Source organism: Corvus moneduloides, chromosome 6 (assembly GCF_009650955.1).
Source record: "Corvus moneduloides isolate bCorMon1 chromosome 6, bCorMon1.pri, whole genome shotgun sequence".
NCBI classification, from domain to species: Eukaryota; Metazoa; Chordata; class Aves; order Passeriformes; family Corvidae; genus Corvus; species Corvus moneduloides.
In genome coordinates, this window is record NC_045481.1 from 23,690,808 (window position 1) to 23,708,190 (window position 17,383).

Sequence of the window (17,383 nt, forward strand, 5' to 3'; positions counted from 1 at the left end):
CAACTTCTGGAGTGCCAGACTTCCCAGAGACAGTTAATTCCTGCCTGACTAGGACCTTGTCCCTGTTCCAGAGACTGCAGTGTTGGCTGATTTATTTTACTGGGGGATTTCATCAAAACCTCTGGCTTTAACCTGTATAGCCCTACGTGAGTTGGGGTCTCCTTTTCCTTGAGATCTCCCTCTCTTCCTGAATGTTAACATGGTAATAAATGTCACATGAAGCATTCCAGTGAGCATATCCCTGATCTAGTTAGGAAAAGCTGATGGCAGGCTAGTTTTGGGATGAGGGAAGGGTTGTGGGGGCTATACTGCTGTGAAAGGAATTCAACTGTCTGCATAAGGACTTCTCTCACTTGATGACAGCAGGATGATGTGTGGATGGCACACAAGGAAGGAGCTGTCTGTGTGTTTGTTGTCCAGAAGCAGTGTTTCTCCCAGGCGTGCTTGTATCTCGCAGGAGTGGAGAGCACAGCCGGAAAGGGAGGGACATGTTCATAAAAGCCCAGTAGCTGTGTGTGAAGGTGGTGGGATGCCCCTGCAGCCTCCCTGGGACAGTCCTGGGAGAGCAGAAGCAGTGGCTTCATGGACTGAAACCCATTCACAGGGTTTCCATGTGGCTGGAAGTCCACCTTGTGTTGCCCAACAAGGTTTCATTGCCCTTTGACCAGCTGGCACCTTCTTTCTTTGAAGGACAACACTGTTTTCCAGTGCCTTTTCAATTACCCTTGCTCAGTACAACGAGCCCGGTCCTACTGAAGCAATCTGTGGATTCCTGGCTGCTGATGTCTGGGTTATAAACCCAATTTGGCATCTGTTGACTTGGGAAGTGTTAGGGTCCTGTGTATAATTAATAGCACTTTTCTCCCAGGGCGCAAACTGAAGCTGATGTGCTGTAATTAGGAACACACACAGGCTCAGAGGGTGATTGAGGCATAAGGTTAATGAACTGGAAGTCCCCATAGCAGTGGAGGAATTTGAGCACAGTGACTCCAAAATCAGCTGCGGAAGGAAAGCTGAAAAGCACTGGAGGGGACAGGCCAGGGGCACTGTGCAAATCAGACCCCAAAATGGACTAAAGGTAACATGCAATCCCTTGCTTTGGGAATTAGGACCTATTCCTGTCCAGAGCACTCTGGGCAATGCTGGAGGCCATGTGCTATCTGCAGGCCATGCTGCTCATTTCTGAACTTTCTGAAATGAGTATGGTTGGAGAAGGGCTCTGCAGACAACCGTGTGGAGAATGGAGGTGACCTCGTGTTAGGGGCCCACAGCAGTTGTAACACCAAGACTGTGAAGGTCACCTGCCTGCAGAGATGAGATGGGACTGTCCCAGTTGTGCTGCCCCAGCTGGGTGTCACCACCATGGGGCTAAAGTCCCATGTCCACTAACTGCCTTTCTGTGTCTCCTCAGCTGTCTGCGACCCGCCATGCCAGAACAAGGGCTCCTGCAGCCGCCCCCAGGTCTGTACCTGTCGCTCAGGCTTCCAGGGCTTCCGGTGTGAAGAAGTTGTTCCTGAGCAGGAGTACCACCCGCCTGGTGCCGTTGCTGCCTTCCAGCCCCCCACAAGCTCCCTCCGGAGGAGGACCAGCACAATAGGGCGGGATGCCTCCCCGCAAGGGGCTCAGGCGCCCATCCCACGGCATGTCCCAGCTGTGTAAGTCAAACCTGGTTCCTGGCAGGATGCTCTGCCAATCTCTGAGGCAACTAACACCTTGATCAGTTGGGCCACAGTCTCTGCTTCATGAGACCAGGCAACTTGGCTCTTGACAAAAACTGCAGGGGCTGTGGGAGCTGACATAAGGGGGTCAGGTCCTACTGTCCCTCCAAGGGATTCAGTTTGTATCCAGCACTTTGTCACAGTTCCCTGGCACACACAGGAATGGGACCGGCTAATTATGATCCCATGAGGAAGTAGAGCTGTGAAGGTCATCAGTTTGCCCTTGTCCTGTTGGGGAATAGCCTTCATGGTAGCAGCAGGGTGGACAGAAGACTGGTGGGTAGATCTCTTTCCCAAGAGGATATGTTTAGAGCAGTATATCCAGGTAGTACCCACAGAAGAGTACATAAATCTGAGGTGTGCTTGTCAGTGTTGGTATTAGCAAAGCAGTGGCACTCAGAGATGTCTCCTGGCAGACTCCAGCAATTATTGAGCCATTTGTTCTATATTTCTGAGTCATTGTGCTGTGGTTTTGGTCATTTTGGTACTCAGGTGGATGCCAGCATATTGGGTACAGAAGCAACGGTGGAGCTGTTGGAGCTCAGAGGTCCATGCAGGAGGGACTCTGAGGAGTGTGTTAAGCTCAGGATGACAACTGTGGCATCATCTGGTCTTTTGGGTGAGAAATTACTTAGCGCTTCAGCACACCTGCCTCAGATGCTCCTGTACCTGAGCTACAACCCCTTCACAAAACATTGTGTTTTGTGATGTCCTGCTGGAGCTGGAGCTGTTTTTGCTGAATGAGGCAGTAAAGATGGGAGAGATGTCTTTCCCTGATAAGCACGCTACTGTGCTAGCAGCTTGCTGGGGATGAAGAGTTCAGAGTAGTGCCTGCTGCTGTACAACAACCCACACATATTGTTTGTTTGGTTTTTTTTAGACCACCTCCACTTTTCTGTAAGAATCTGTGAACATGGGAGCAAAGTGTTAGGCTGCATCACTCCTAAAAGCCTTTGTCTTTCTTGGAGCTGTTCACTCAGCCGCTGGGCCAGAAAGACTGGTTTTGTTGGTAGCCACCAAAGCAGAGAATTTTCTCATGTCTTCCAGCAGGAGCCCCTCAGTTATAGTCAGGAAGACATTACAGCAAATTACAGGTGCTTAACCAGGAGGTAATTTCAGTTTTTCCTTCTCTGAACTTTTGTCTTTCTCTGTCAACATCACTTGGAGCTGCCTGAGGAGAGGGCAATTTGGCCTTTGTTTTTCTGTTTTCCTGCAGGTTGTTTTCAATGTGCCTATTGCTTCTACAGTAGCTATTGTCTCTCTGTCTCTTTTGAAGCAGAGGCAATGCATGGGCTGGAAACATTTCTAGACCCTTGGTTGTCAACAATTTTGGAGAGGCTCAAACGACTGGCAGAGATTTTACTAGCACCAAGTAGTTCACTGAAGCTGACGTATCTTGGTGCCCAAATGGAAGACTAAATGATAGAAATCAAATTCAGGAAAGGCAGAGGTGATGCTGGCAGGGAGAGGTGGCCAAGCCCCTGTGATTGCTGCTCTAAGAGGGGCTTGCTGCCCAAGTGAGCATGCAGCCCTCTCACGTGCCTGCAATCCTGGGCATAGCTGACGAGTTTCCCTGCAGTGATGACCTCCTCCTACCCCTCTGTGCTGCCACCCTGTGTGGAGGGACTGGAGGGGAGGGAGAGCAGTGTCCTTGGAGATACGGCACCTGTTGAAGGCTTTCCCAGTAAGGAAGATGACCTCAGGCTCTGCACAGAGGACGGAGGGATGTGCAGGCACTGGCAGAGCATTCTTGTCCAGTCAGTCAGACACAGCGTCTAGTGATGGCTGAACTGGGACTGCTGAATGCCCAGCTGCCCAACGTACCTTAAATCCTCTGGCACTGTCCCAAGGAAATAGGACTCCATTAAGGACCATGCTGTGCTGTTCCTCCTTCCCTCCCTATGGAGGCCATAGGACATCACTTTATCCCATGCTTCAGCAACAGAATTTGACTATCGTCCTTTGCAATGGCCACAGATAGGACACTGGGACAAGTCCCTTCAGCAGTCTGTCACTCAGTGGAGATTTGGAGGCAGGTGTCTGAGGGAGCCTGTGGGGACTTCTTAGCTGCTGCAGAAGCTGAGAGGCCCCCATTCTGTGCTGGTTGGAACAGCGAGTGCTCTGGAGAGCAAAATCCTGGGGGTGTTAGAGGCCCTCCCGGCATGGACTGGCTGCAAATCCTCCCTCTTCTTGATCTCAGCCTGAATCTCTGCCTGGAGGAGTAAAGCCCTGATAGATGATTGTGCGGGTGGAGTTGCACCTCAGCCCAGGAGCCAAGCTAAATGGAAACAGCTTCATTTTCCTAAGGCTGGAGTATCAGCAGAATTCATATTTATTTAGCAGGGAGTGTTCCCTTGCCCCTTACCCTCAGGATGGATGACCAGATGCCTTTGACTCTGGGCAGTGTGTGTGCAGGGTCCTGTTGCTGCCACCTGAGAAGGTCCCTTCTTCAGGAGTGTTGTGCATAGATCTGTGACAGCATCTGTGCAAGGGAGCTGTGGATGGGATGTATGTGCAGGATGATGGCTGCCTGCAAAGCAAGGCATCCTCCCTCTTCACAGACAAGATGTCCGGGACCTGCAAAGCATTTTCCCAGTAATGCAGGCAAGGGAAAAGGACATAGCTATGGTGTAAGGTGCTGAGACAGTTTAATGCAGCTAAGCTCTTGAGGGTAGGGAACATCCTCTGAGAGGGTTCTGTTTAGGCAAGGCAGTTGCTGGGAGTTGCCTGGTGTTTTCAGGATGGAAAAGGAAGAAGGCTGAGTTGCAACATGCCTGGCCCGCTGATTTCTGATCTCAGACTCTCCTCTGCAGCACCCTGGAGGAGACATCTCCTCCCTTCCTGACGAGAGGAAGGGCTGTATGCAGCCGTTGAGGATCTGTGGCAAGCGCTCCTGGCTTGGGAACACTGGGAACCTCATGCCAGCAGGAAGGTTCTGCCAAAATCTCTGTTCTCTCTCCTGGAAGCGAAGGATTAGAACAGCAGGGAGCAAGCAGACGGGAGGATCTTGGGTGTGTGGCAGAGGTTGCTGGATGAGAAAGTGTATTTCCCCCCATTTGAAAATCGTTCTTTCATTTGAAAATCCTGTTCTGGTGGTAGTCAAATGTCAAGCATGGTCCTTTGCAAAGGGAAGTGGAGCCCATGGGTGGATGCAAAGCTGTCTGCCCTGGGGTGGCCACTTAAAACACGACATTGAGAACTGTGGCTTTGCAAAATCAGCTTGATGAGCTTGTTGTCATTGAGGACTAGCAGATAGAACAAAAAGTTCACTGCAAGGTCACTTGCTTTTTAAAGATGCTGCTCCAAACAGAGGCAGATTTGTCTTAATTGTTAAAGCAGGATCTGGAGCCTCCTCTCTTGCCAGCTTTGAACTTTCCACATTTATGAGAAAATGGGGAGCTTGCTTACTGCCTTACTTGGGTTGCTGACGAGTGTTTCAGACTGTTTGTCCACCATATGTGTAGCACTAGGAGGAGGTCTATATTAGCTACATACCTACTGAATGCATCTTCTGCTCACTTGTGACTGTCACTCAATTCACATTTAGGAGTGTTACAATTTATTAATATCCAAATATCAGAGAAAATAAAAGCCAGCCCTGGATGAGAAGCATCTCCCTCTTTAAGTGCATTCCTGTGGCGTGGGCTGTGGCAGCTTTCCCACTTCATTTGGTATGGGACCAGCCCAGGAGATCCATAGTGCATGACGTTGAATTCCCAGGGTAAAACACAATTTGCCGGCCTTGTGCCACTACTGTGTCTTTATACTTGTTACTTGAATGGCATATTTTGTCAGTGCAGATAAGCCCTAATTGCAGCTTTCTAAGGTGCTTCCCTTTGGCAATGTGATTTTCACAAGGTGGCCAAACATTTACGTTCCTTGATCCAAAGCCAACTTTGAGCAGATATCTGAGACATTGTTAAAAAATTGAAACTAAAAAGCCAGTGCCAGTCTGGGTGAGATCATGTGAAAAGAAAAATATGTCACTCAGAACAATGAGATCTCCATAAGCTCCAGATCTCAGTCCCTTTCCTGCTTTGACATAGTCAAAAGTCCGTGGCAAACTGGATGAGAAACCTAAAGGAAAAACTCAAGCTACTCAAGAAGAGTGTAAGTGCCATTTTTCTTATATAAAAATACTCCTATTTTTAAATTACATGATATACCTTCTGTAGTCTGGCACCAGATACAGTTGCTTTACTTTCTAGTGTTTTAAAGCTGTCAGCACCATTCTGGTTTATATGTTTTATGTATTTACTTTCTAGGGGGTTGCATACCCTTCAGAGCAGCAGGAGAATAGCTGGCTTTCAGACCCCTTTTTTAAACTCCAAATATGGTCTTTACATTAGACCTGGTTCTTCTGCACCTCCTTGGGAGCCATTCCTGTAGCTTAATGCAGCCTTTAGGCAGTTCAAATGCACTTTTCCTTCTAACTGAAAGAAGTGTGCTGCTACTGTCAGCTTAATCTGACACTCCATTCAAGCAGGGTGCAGGGCAAATACATTGTACATGTGGTGGGTAAGGTAGTACAGAAAATCCAGTTTATAGCCTATTTTATATACTATATATAGATCATTTGGGACATTTATGACAATACAATTGATATAGCAGTTCTATAAAAAAGAAAGTTGTTAGAAGAGCACTAAGGCCACATGATCAAATGCTGGGGAGAGTTTTCCTAATGCCTGAATTAGGATTGTCATCTATCTTGCTTTCAGCTCCCTTGTGCATGTGGATTACTGCAGTTTCTCATACCTGACTGTGTGTTGCCTTTTTTGGTTTAAACTGGTACTTCAGTAAAATCAAAGCTGTTCTCTTTACTTATGAGTGTTCCCCATAAATCACCAGTGGTAGCAGGAAACAAGGGATTAATTGAAGCTGATTTGATACAAGAAGTGGTTGAAATGAAGATCTAAAAGTCTCTCTATAAAATCTACTTGTTCTCTTTTCCGTTCTTCAGAAGCATCCTGAGAAATGCTGCCCTGAGTGCTTGGTGCTCGGTGGGATTGGTACCCTGCTCTCCACACCACCTCATTTTTTCTCGCTTGCGTGAAGGCTCTCATTTAGGCAGAAACTAAACATCTAGGCAGAAATTAAGAAGACATTCAGGCTGGAAAAATATTATCTGTTACAGCTGAAGGAAAAATATCCTCCATGGAGGAAGAAATCTGGAAGGAGAGGCTGAGATTTTTCAGCATAGAAGTGAACAGCAAATTAGGCAGTGGGGGGTTATGCGTGTGGTTGCATATGGGGGACTGAGAGTGCTTAGGACTTCGGAGGCAAAAGACCCAAGTCAGATGAGTTTTTTCCTGTGCACTCTGGGATCCTGCTCTTAGTCAAGGTATTCTTTATTGACAGAAAAGATCTTGACAAATTGGAAAGAATTCGGAGGGAGGGAGGGAGGCAGGGAGCTGAGGGGAATGGTTAACAGACCCACATCTGCAAAACTGAGCCAAATGTTGGCCTTGGAGGATGAGTAACATACTTGGAGGCTGAGGCTATCAGGACAGGGCATGTAATAGGTTGCCTGTAGCCTTGGCAGGGTGGCCATGGTAATTTTTCAATGGTATGGCTTTCTAAAAAGCAATGTGCCAAACTATTCCAGGGATATAATGACAGGTTGATAATGACACTGGAGCTTTGCCTTCTCCATGACTTTGGAGCTGTGCTGTTTCAGAGCCGGAGTTCAGGTGCTGCCAAAGCAGGCCCAGCACTCCACATGCCTTCTCAATGAGGAGTCTGTGAAACCTGTTCCTCCCTGGTGTGGGTATTGAAAGCCACATGAGAGAGGTGTAGAGCAGATTTGTGGTCATGGTACTCCTGAAGGCACTGGCTTTGCCATCAGGCATCATGCTTACATGGCCAAGAGTGCTCCTGGTTCCCAGACTGCCACTAGTCTTCTGGCTAGTGAGCAAGTGGAGGGATGGAGCCAGTGCAGAACAGTACAGACTAAAAATCACCAGGATGCTTATTCTCTGGTCCTTGGCAGGGATGAGACTTCAAGAGTGGATAGCAAAGGTTACATCCCAACTCAGCTCTTATGGATTGAGTGCTGCAGGTGCAGGAATCCTGTGTGTGGCTGGGGATGGAGCGATGTGAGAAGACCTAACCACAATGAGGTAATAGATCCAAAGGCCAGGGCATCCTGTTGGGTGTTTAACCATTATTTTAGCTTAAAATATGTCTTAGATCTCCAGTGTTCCCAGGATGAGTGGGAGACCACCTGCTGTAGATGAAAAGCCTTCACTTCTTCAGATGAGAGCCCTACGCACATCTCTTCACCCTGTTCCTCTCATGCTGTGTGTGTGTGTTCAGCCACAAACTCTTCACCCCACTCACATGCCTGGGATGAGAGAGGCTTTGCCAGCCCTCTCCATGTCCTGTGTAGAGCAGTGGGCAGGCAGCTGGCTCCCCCCACTCCCAGGGGTGCATGTGGGTGTGAGGATGAATAGGCTAAAGTGTTTTTTCAGGGCTTTGAAGCTGGCAGTCTGGTGAAGGGGGTGGGTGTTGCTAGTCAACAAAATGGAAATGAAACATCAAATATGCTTGTTTTCTCACTGTGTTATGGGGGAGATGAGTGACCTCCCTGCGGCCAGTGTTGAGGTTTCCTCTGCTTAATGCCTCTGCAGCAGGTTTCGTTAGATGGCAGCCAGCCCCTCACCTTGCAGTTGTTGTGTCTTGGGAAACAGAGGGCCTTTTGAGATGGAGATGTTAGTGTGCTTGTGTGTACAAACACAGGTTGATATGTTGTCCTCTCCTCTTGCATGCCACTGCTCTAAGCACAGATCCTTCCCTGCCAGGTAGGACCCTGTACTGGGGAGCAGAGGAGGCATTGCTGTGGTTGGTGGGGGTTTGAAACCTCAGTGGGGTGGTCACATTGCATGACTGACAACCCAGCTCTCAAAATATGCCAGCAGCTTATGCCTGGGTTTGTGATGTTGCAAAGGCTGCGGCCATGAGGTGATGTCTGCAGTGAGATGGTGGCATTGATGGAGACCTGCATGTGATGGCAGCTGTTAGGATACTTCTGGATGTGTCTCTATTCACTAAGGTGTGAGACTGCCTGTGTGACTGCATTTGGCAGCAGTGCTGTGCCCGTTGGTTGTGCTCCTCAACACCAGCCGCTCCATGCAGCAGGTGAGCCAACTGAGGCAGCTTTCTCATTGTTTCAGCTCAGAGGAGTGTGCAGCTGAGCACCACAGGCCAGCCTGGGCAGTTCTGCCAGAGAGGTGGTAGCTTGCCTGGTCTCCCTCACCATCTAAATCCCTATTTTAGTCTATGGAGTGTTCAAGGTATGGCCCAAATGTGGCATTTGTAATCAAGTAGCCTGGCATGTTCCCTCTGCTGGCTTCACTTGAAGCTCAGAGCAGTTGCAGGCTGCATTTTTATTTTTCTGGAAGACATTGGCCTGCACTTCAGCTCTGGAGACAAGCAGATTGCAGACAGCTCTTTATCACATTTGGCATTTGGAAATCATGATTCCGGCCATTTTATGGGTCAGCACTAAGGTCTGATGGATCCAACCATGAGCACAGTCTGCAGCTCCTGGTGACCACTTGATGCCATTCCTTTGTGCAGGGCATGTTTCTGCAGCCTTGCTGGGCTAGGCAGGTGCTGTTCCCATGCTTGGAGAGCTGGACTGCTTCCAGGGAGTCAGTTGCTCACTGCCTAATACATGAGCGCAAAGAAGAGCACTCAACAGAGTGGCAGGTGGCATGTGTGGCACATGTGGCAAGGGAAAGGCATTTAATGTCAGTAGAGAGCTGTGTGGAGGCATTTGAGCAGCCACTTTGGCTAAGGAGCAAATTGGATACCAAGAGACTGGTTAAAAAGAACTTGTTAGTTGTCTGTGAGCTTAGAGGGGTTCAGTTGCGTATATGGTGTCTGGCAACTCCTGAACAGATAAAATTAGAGTTCACAGCCTCTCCCTCTTTGTTCTCACACAGTACGTGGCAGGCTGGGAGCCAGCTAGGACAGTGCTGCAGCACTGGCACTACTTTGGGGGCCAGAAGAAGGAAGATGCCAGGGTGGTGGTGGAGGAGTCTGAGCTTGGTGGCATGGGGCAGACAGCTGGTGACTTTGCTGTCCCAAGGACTTGCACATCTGTTGCTACAGTTTGTAGTGAGAGATTCAGAGAAATCTTGGCCAGCCACCGGCTCGTATGTCAAGTGGAGCAGGCAGCTGGAGTTACCACTGAAACATGGCACAGGTGAGAGCCCAAAATAAGAGCCATATGGGCTCCATGACAGTTTCTTAGTAGCTGTGGTAAGGGATAGGGTGGCACCTGGATGCTGGACTGATACGGCTCTTGGCATGTGAAGTGGCACTGAGTATGATGTGGGGCAGGGAGCCTGACACATGTTCCTGGCCCTGCAGCCCCACTTTGTGAGTGCTGTTTGTGCCCTCCCACACAAAGGCAAAGGATGTCATCAGTGACACTCTGCCAACAGCAGCTCTAGAGGTCTTGAAGGGGAAGAAAGATTTGGATGACTTGCACCTTGATGTCCCTGTGATGGTCCAGGTGCCTGTGTCTTGTGTCCCATCTCGCATGACATCTGGCTGTAGGTGTCTGTGAATTTGGCACAAAGGCACCGAGTGGTCGTTCCTGTGGCCTTCATGGTACATAGATTCTGCTTCACTCTCCCAAGAAGGTCTTATGCCTGTGAGATGCTGGTAGCTGCTTCTCCTGTGCAGAAGAACTTCCCTTGCCTTCCATCAAACGCTGGGGAGTACAGGCTGCAGACTTCAGGGTCTCTCCCATTTGAATGGGAGGTACCAGGGCTGAAGACAGCAGCAGGAGGGATAGCAGGCAGGTTTCAGTGGTATTTCTGCTGCTGCTGGAGATAATAAACTGAGCCAGGATTTATGGACATAATGTGGGTGGGCTTGAAGTCAGGTGCCTTGTATGGTGTGGTTTTCCCTCTCCTCCCAGAGTCTTAACAGAGCTGTCTTCCTTGTCAGCATGTTTGTGAGCTAATTGATAATAAACTTGAGTGCTCTCTCAGCAATGCCTCTCCTGTGCTCCAGGGCCTGCAGACTGAGCCATGAATCCTGTCTGCCTGCTGAGGAACCTGTTTGGAGTCCAAGAAAGGGGAAGTTTCTGGTTTGTGGTCAATTTACTGCTTTCCAAGGCTGGCTGCTTCTCTCTCCCCCTGTAGACACACATGGTGTTAAGGCTGCCCATTCTTCTGCGATGCTTTAGTGGAAAATCAGCAACTGCTGAGCATTACAAAGGGGGAAGTGAATCACTGATTTTGGTCCCTGTGGCCCCAAGCAGGGAGGGCATCTTGCCAGGGACAGGCAGATGGACAAGACAGACACCAAATATATTGTTCAGCATTTAAAATCCAGGGGAGAACCTGCCTGTTGTCCTGGCAGGTTATCAGGGGCTGAGCATGACTCAGTCCCTGCCCTGGCTGAGCCCTCTCATCTTGGAGATGCACATGCAGGCTGCGGTCTGGAGGAGCTGGGATGGACTTACCAGTGCTGCAGTGGCTCCCCTGCATGGGACTCTGCTCCCAGCCCTGTGGGCAGCACATGTCCTTTCTGGGTACCTGGAGGCAGGAGCTGCATCCCAAGCAGCAGGCTCGTTATATTTGGAGAGATGGAGCTTGTTGGGCCCTGGGATGGGAGTTTCTGGACCCTGGGAAGATGGTTTCTTCTCTGAGAGCTGCTTATCTTCAGATTTGTTTTGGCCAGTGTTATTGTTGGCCTTCTGAGAATTGCTCCTTAGGTCTCAATAGTCTCTGTCATCTCTTCCTGATGTTCAGCATGGCGAAGATTTGTTTCCAGCTGGAAGAGTGAATTTCAATCCTCATCTCTCCAGCCCTTGCCTTGTCTGGGGTTAGTGCCCCTCCCTGCTGACTGCACTGCCCAGGACTCACTCTCTCCACAGTGCCTCAAGCCATCCACCCTGCTGTGGTCTGTCAGGCTTTGGCTGGGGAGAGGGCGAGGCAGGCTGGATGAAAAACCAGTAATACTCTTGTGGTACTTGGCTCTGCATTTCCTTTACACAAATAGAAAAAAACCACCATTTCCCAGCTCACTAGCAATCTGGCCAAAGTCAACAGTTGGATGAAGAGTGGCCGATAGAAGCTAAATCCAGGAAAGACTGAGGTGTTGCTGCTGGGGAGAGGGAAGTGCTTTGAAGAGTTTGCCACCTTTGCCTCCAGCTCCAAGGAGGCTGCCTGGTGTTAAGTCACTAAGAGAACAGTTTGCCCACCTGTATTCCCTCTGGCTTTTGCTTACCCAGAGAACTGTGATCATCAGAAGTGATCAGAGATTTGAAAAGGCTTTCTATATACAGTGGGTTAGGAAAACTTTATAGTTTTCTGGATGCCTCAGTCTCAGTGATTTAGACTTGGTTATTGTGATTCTGCATATCTAATCTTGAAATTGCAGGCTTAAAAAAAAAATCTTGCAGTTGATTCAGAAAACAGAGATCCTCCTATCCATCTGTGCAGTTGCTGGGATTCTGCCAGCTCAGTCCTCAGTGGAGTGACAGGAAATCACTCACCTGTTCTGTTCAGAGAACAGGCACCTTGTAGGTTCATCTGGGACTCGCAGGACAGCCATGATATACAGGGCATACAATATTTTTGTACCTTCTCTACCCTGCTATGACTAAAGTAAATATAGAGCAGAGTTCAGGTGGTACCAAAATTCATTGAAAATGAAACGTTTACACACAAAAGTGCTATGGCGATGTGTGGATCCCTTGCTGAATGAAATACAGGTGTTATTTGGGTCCTGCAGGGATACGTAGCACTAGAATGTAGGGGACCAGACCTCCCTTAGTTCTCTTGACTTCTAGCATACGTCCTCGGGTTTATAGGGAGTCTAGGTCCTTGACCTGCACCTCAGAATATGGCAGCTAAAAGTGCTTGTTGGATAGTTTTGAACTGTTGCAGATGTGGGTCAGTCTGTCTGCACAGCTCCCTCCCATCCCAAATCTCTTAATTTTGATAAGCGCCTAATACCTATAGGTATTTCCATGTGAGGGTGACCGAGGCCTCTCAGCCAGTGACCTTTCAGCTGGCTGGTAGAAATCAGCAGTAGCACACACATCCATGCTTCTGGAAGGAGAATGCTGCTCCTTCTGCCTTCCCTCCTTGCCCCATGTTTTCTCCTGGACCACTGCTGCTGTGAGCAGGTGGGTACTACAGGACAGCCCAGAAGGAGAGGTGTCCTAGGAGTCTGCGTGCCGGTTTTGCCCCACGGGCTGTGCCTGACACAGAGAAAGTTGGCAGGAGCTCCGATGGATGAAGAGCAGAGAAACCAGCTGCTTGGCAGGCAGTTGTCTGTACAGGAAGAGACCACTGCCTCTTTGCAGAGATCTGTGCTGGCCATGTGCCTGGCTGAAGGAGTGGAAGTGAGTAATACCATGTTGAGGGAGGCTGTAAGACTGAATGAATATGAGGCCCTGGGGCTTTAAGTGCCTGGAACATAGTGCTTGAAGAGTCAACTGCCTCTTCTCAAGCAGGTAGAGGCATGGAGAGTGATAACACAAGCTCCACACTCTGCTGATTTGGAGCCACCCCATCTGTTTCCCATCCTCACTTTTACTCCTAGGACAGCCACACCAATGAGAAAACCTGGTAACTGGCCAGGCTCTGGCCCTATGTTTATTAAGATCCATCAAATGGATAGGGATTGCTAATGGCTTCTGACTGGATCTGTACTGCTGTGGTGAGCTCAGGTTTATTTCCTGAGACACTTCAAGCAAGCCAGTCCCTGTCTGCCCAGCATGGACTGACTCTGAAGGTTTGGAGGGAAAAAACTCTGTTTTGTATTCCCTGACCATGAGTCAGCTGCTTGGCATGACAAATAGAGATGGAAAGATGCCTTTTGCCATTGATTTCTGTAGCCCAGGCTAGAATGGTATTACTTAACTCAGTCCACAAATCCCAGTGCTCATCCGCCTAGAATAGAACCAAATAAACAACCTAATTCAAAGCAAATCTGACCCCCCCCCCACCTCCTCCCTGCTTCAACTCACACTGGAATGCTTTGCCAATGGGACCTCAGTAGGATGACTTTTCCTCAAGTATTTCAAACCATGGAGTAATGTTCCTACTCTGTTCTTCCTTTGTGAAGTTGGGACTGCCCCTTGTAGTAAGGTCATGTAATCCCTTTTTCTTTGGAACTGAAATGCTAATGATTATTTTATTTAAAGCCCTTCACATGTTGTTGTTTTCGGGTTTTGTGGGTTTTGTTACAAAATTTGGTAATCCTGGGAATGACAACAGATGTTCCTAAAGCCAAAGGGTGAAATTCCTTCCGGCAGGCAATGGGTAGAGCCCAGCCAAGCTCTGCTACTTGCACATAGCATGCTCCCTTTCTCCAGGGTAGACATGATGTGAGGATTTGCAAGCAGAAGAGCTTATATTTCCCTGTGTTATGCTAGCAGTCACCTTCACCCAGTGACTCTTCAGAACTCGGGGCCAGCACTAAGACAGTCACTGTTGTCTGGGAGAATGCACTTCTTTTCCTCGGCGTGCTTCCGTCTCTGCAGTAAAAGACCTTGGACACCCAGCCATGTTCACCCATAGGACTATGCTTGGGACCTCTTACTGAGATCAGAGAACAAATGTGCCTGAGCTTCCAAGGCTTGGTAGCTCTCCCCTAGCCTCCCTAGAGTTTCATATGGCTTGTCCTTTGTCACTAACAAAACTAACAGTAGCACAGCAGGTGACAAAGCAGTACATAACAGGCAACCAGAAGTTCCTTTTCTGGCTGCAGGGCTGAATTAGTAGCTCAGAAATGTGTGGGTAGGTCATGCCTGGCTGCCCTGGCCTTCTGGGGTAGGTGGTACTCTGCAGAATCTCAGGGGAGCTTCTGAAAGGGACTGAGGTAGAACTGAAGTAAGGTTCACTTCTCTTCAGTTATTCTGGCTAACCTTGCTGATGATTAAAAAACAAGCATTATTTGCTGTCCTCATTAGATCTTGATTTTAACAAGACAACAAATATTTTTGTCACCACACTCTCCTCTCCTGAAGAGATGGTATCAGGAGTTTGGGAATGCACCACTGAGGTTTTTGCAGAAGGAAGACAGCTATGCTGCTGCATGTAGGCGTGCTTTCTAGCAAGGAATCATTTGACTTCAGTTTGCTGATGTTGTTGGCTCTTTACACCTGGCGTTTTGTTCTTGTGGAGAAACCTGTGCCCTGTAATCAGAGCACCTCTTCATCTTCTTTATCCTAAATTGAAGAGATGGAATACTTCAGGTCTCTTACAGAAAGGCATTTTCACCAGCCCTCCAATTATTTTTGTCATGTCTTTTCCTGTATTGTCTCCATTTTTTTGACATCCCTTAGAAGATGTGACCTCAGAGCTAGGATCATATTATAGCATGTATACATCCTACTGTGATGAGGACGTGTAGGGAGGCAAAAATACCTCCCTGTTCCTGCAGTGTTTCAGTGTCCTAATGTCAGGACATTGAACTGACAGTTCATATTTAATTGCTTGTCATTAGCCCCAAAATCTTTTCAGAATTGCTGTTTTCCAGGATTGTCTCCGATTATCTGCAGCTGCTGCCTGCATTCCTTCTTCCTAGAAGTGTAATCCTGCATTTGGCTCTATTAAAACCCCATGTTGCTTGGATGCATTTACCCTCCGCAGAGCTCCAAACTGCTCTGTGTGATTGCTCTGTTCTCATCACGATACACCACATTGCAAATTTTTGTGTCAGCAGCATACATTATCAATGTCGATTATATGTTTATTTCGAAATAAAAATATTTATTTCCAGATGAAATTCTTGACTCATGCCAGGCCTCATACTGATCACCCTGGAACCCATCTAATACCCTCCCCAGGGACAACTACTTCTTGTGTTCTGTTACACAGCCAGTTTGTTATTAATTTTGCATGTGCCTGATTGACATCGTACTGCCCTGTTTATTTTTTTATTGAAATAGCATAGGCTCTCAGCTTGTCAGTGTGCATGTGTCTAATTGTCTCAAATTACGAAAATGGACTCCTTTGACAAGAGTGGTTCTTCACAGACCTCCTTGACTTGACCTCACTTTGTATTCCTTTTGTTTGGTTCCCAGTTAATTGACCTGTGCGTCATCTTTTCCATTGTTCAAGGCTGATTTTGGGCTCGCTGGCTGACAGTTACCTTGTATGTTGTTCTTGACCTGCCTGAATACCAGCACAGCATGAGCTCCCTTTCCGTCTCCTCAGATCTTATTGTTATTCCAAGCTATCCAAGGAATGTCTGCAAGGCAGAGCTGCTGTCAGCCAACTCTCATTGAATCATCCAGTCCTGTTTGGTTTAGAAATTTGTGTTCCCTGTAGACAGTGTAACACGTCTCCTGTGCTGACTGTGACAGGGAAGATGGTAAAAACCACAGAACGGGATAGGCCTCTCTGGACACTTCAGTGGGAAGTGCCACTCTTTGCCTCAGCCATGTAGTCAGAGATGGAGGTGTTGGACAGGGAATGCAGAGGAGTTGTCGGTACTGAAGTTCAGTTACAGAGGCGTCCAAGGCTGGCACTTTCAAAGAAACCCAAGGAGCATGTGGGCAGCCAACCTGTTGTGGCCCTTGGCTGTACTAAGCCTTTTTCCTTGCAGCTGGTGCAGGTGAGAGTGAGATACATTTGTTGGAAAGCAGAGTGCCCTCTTGGAGGCTTAGTGCTGCAATCAGTAAAAGGAAATGGGAGCAAGTGCAGTAGATCAAGATCTTTAACACAAAGAGCTCTGCCTTGTGGTTTACATGGCTTTATAATGGAGTGTGTATGAAGTGTGACCTTGAGAGCTGGATGCCTTCTCCATGCTTAGTCCTCAGAGAGCACCAAAAGTCATAAATGTAGTTAGTGCAGAAAGTCGTAACTGCACCTACAGACTTGAGTTCTTGGTCATTCTCTCTTGTTTGTGACTCTCATGGGTGGAGTTTTGTGTATTTGCTTGGTCTGGCCTCTTCTGTGACTGTCTTACTGTGCTTTTAGTGCTCATTTGGGGCTGGGAAGGCAGGTCCTGAGAAAACTTCCACCATAAGAACAAGTGTATTGGGAGCTGCTTATGTTTGCTATGGTCAAGGAACAGACCTTGAGTGTGATGGGCAGGCAGAGGTTCTTCAAGGCAGCTGAAGCAGCCCTGTGGAAGGACAGCTTGATGTGATGGTACAGAGAGGGTGTCTTGGTGAATAGTGTGTCCTGCCAGGCTCAGGACATGGGACATGGTTCCTAGAGGGAAACAGTGCCATGGGAATGACTGAAAGCAGGGGAGGAGTGGGATCCTGCTCAGGTAGACAAAGCTCTGTGTCCAGGTGGCATCTTGGGCAGCACAGCAGTGAAAGTTGCTGCAAGATACTTTGGTGGACAGGCACTGTGGGTCAGTGCAGGCACTCGTGAAGAATATTGGTTCACTTTTTCTCTTCCGCAGGATTCAGAGCAGAATTGGCTCTCCTGTCTCCCCTCAGCACACAGGGTCATCAAGGACTGTCCGGCGCTACCCAGCCAGCAATGGCCAGCTCACCTCTAATGCACTCCCCAATGGGAATGGATATGAGCAGAGCAGCTCTGGCCCACATGCTGTTTCCCAGGAGCACACCTTGCCTGCAAAGGGTAAGGCTTCCAGGGCTGCCACTCTTTTGGAGCTTCTTGTTGGGGTGTCATGGGAAAGGGCAACACTTTCACTGGGGATCCCCAAGAAAC

At 48.4% G+C, this 17,383-nt stretch overlaps 1 protein-coding gene across 1 annotated transcript in view; it reads left to right on the forward strand.

The window, feature by feature from the left end:
• Positions 1–17,383, forward strand: part of LTBP2 (latent transforming growth factor beta binding protein 2) — a 68,844-nt gene that overhangs the window by 12,322 nt on the left and 39,139 nt on the right. Inside the window, 2 exon segments of the mRNA XM_032111199.1 lie at positions 1,412–1,655; positions 17,112–17,293. Of these exon segments, the coding sequence (XP_031967090.1) occupies positions 1,412–1,655; positions 17,112–17,293 (426 nt within the window).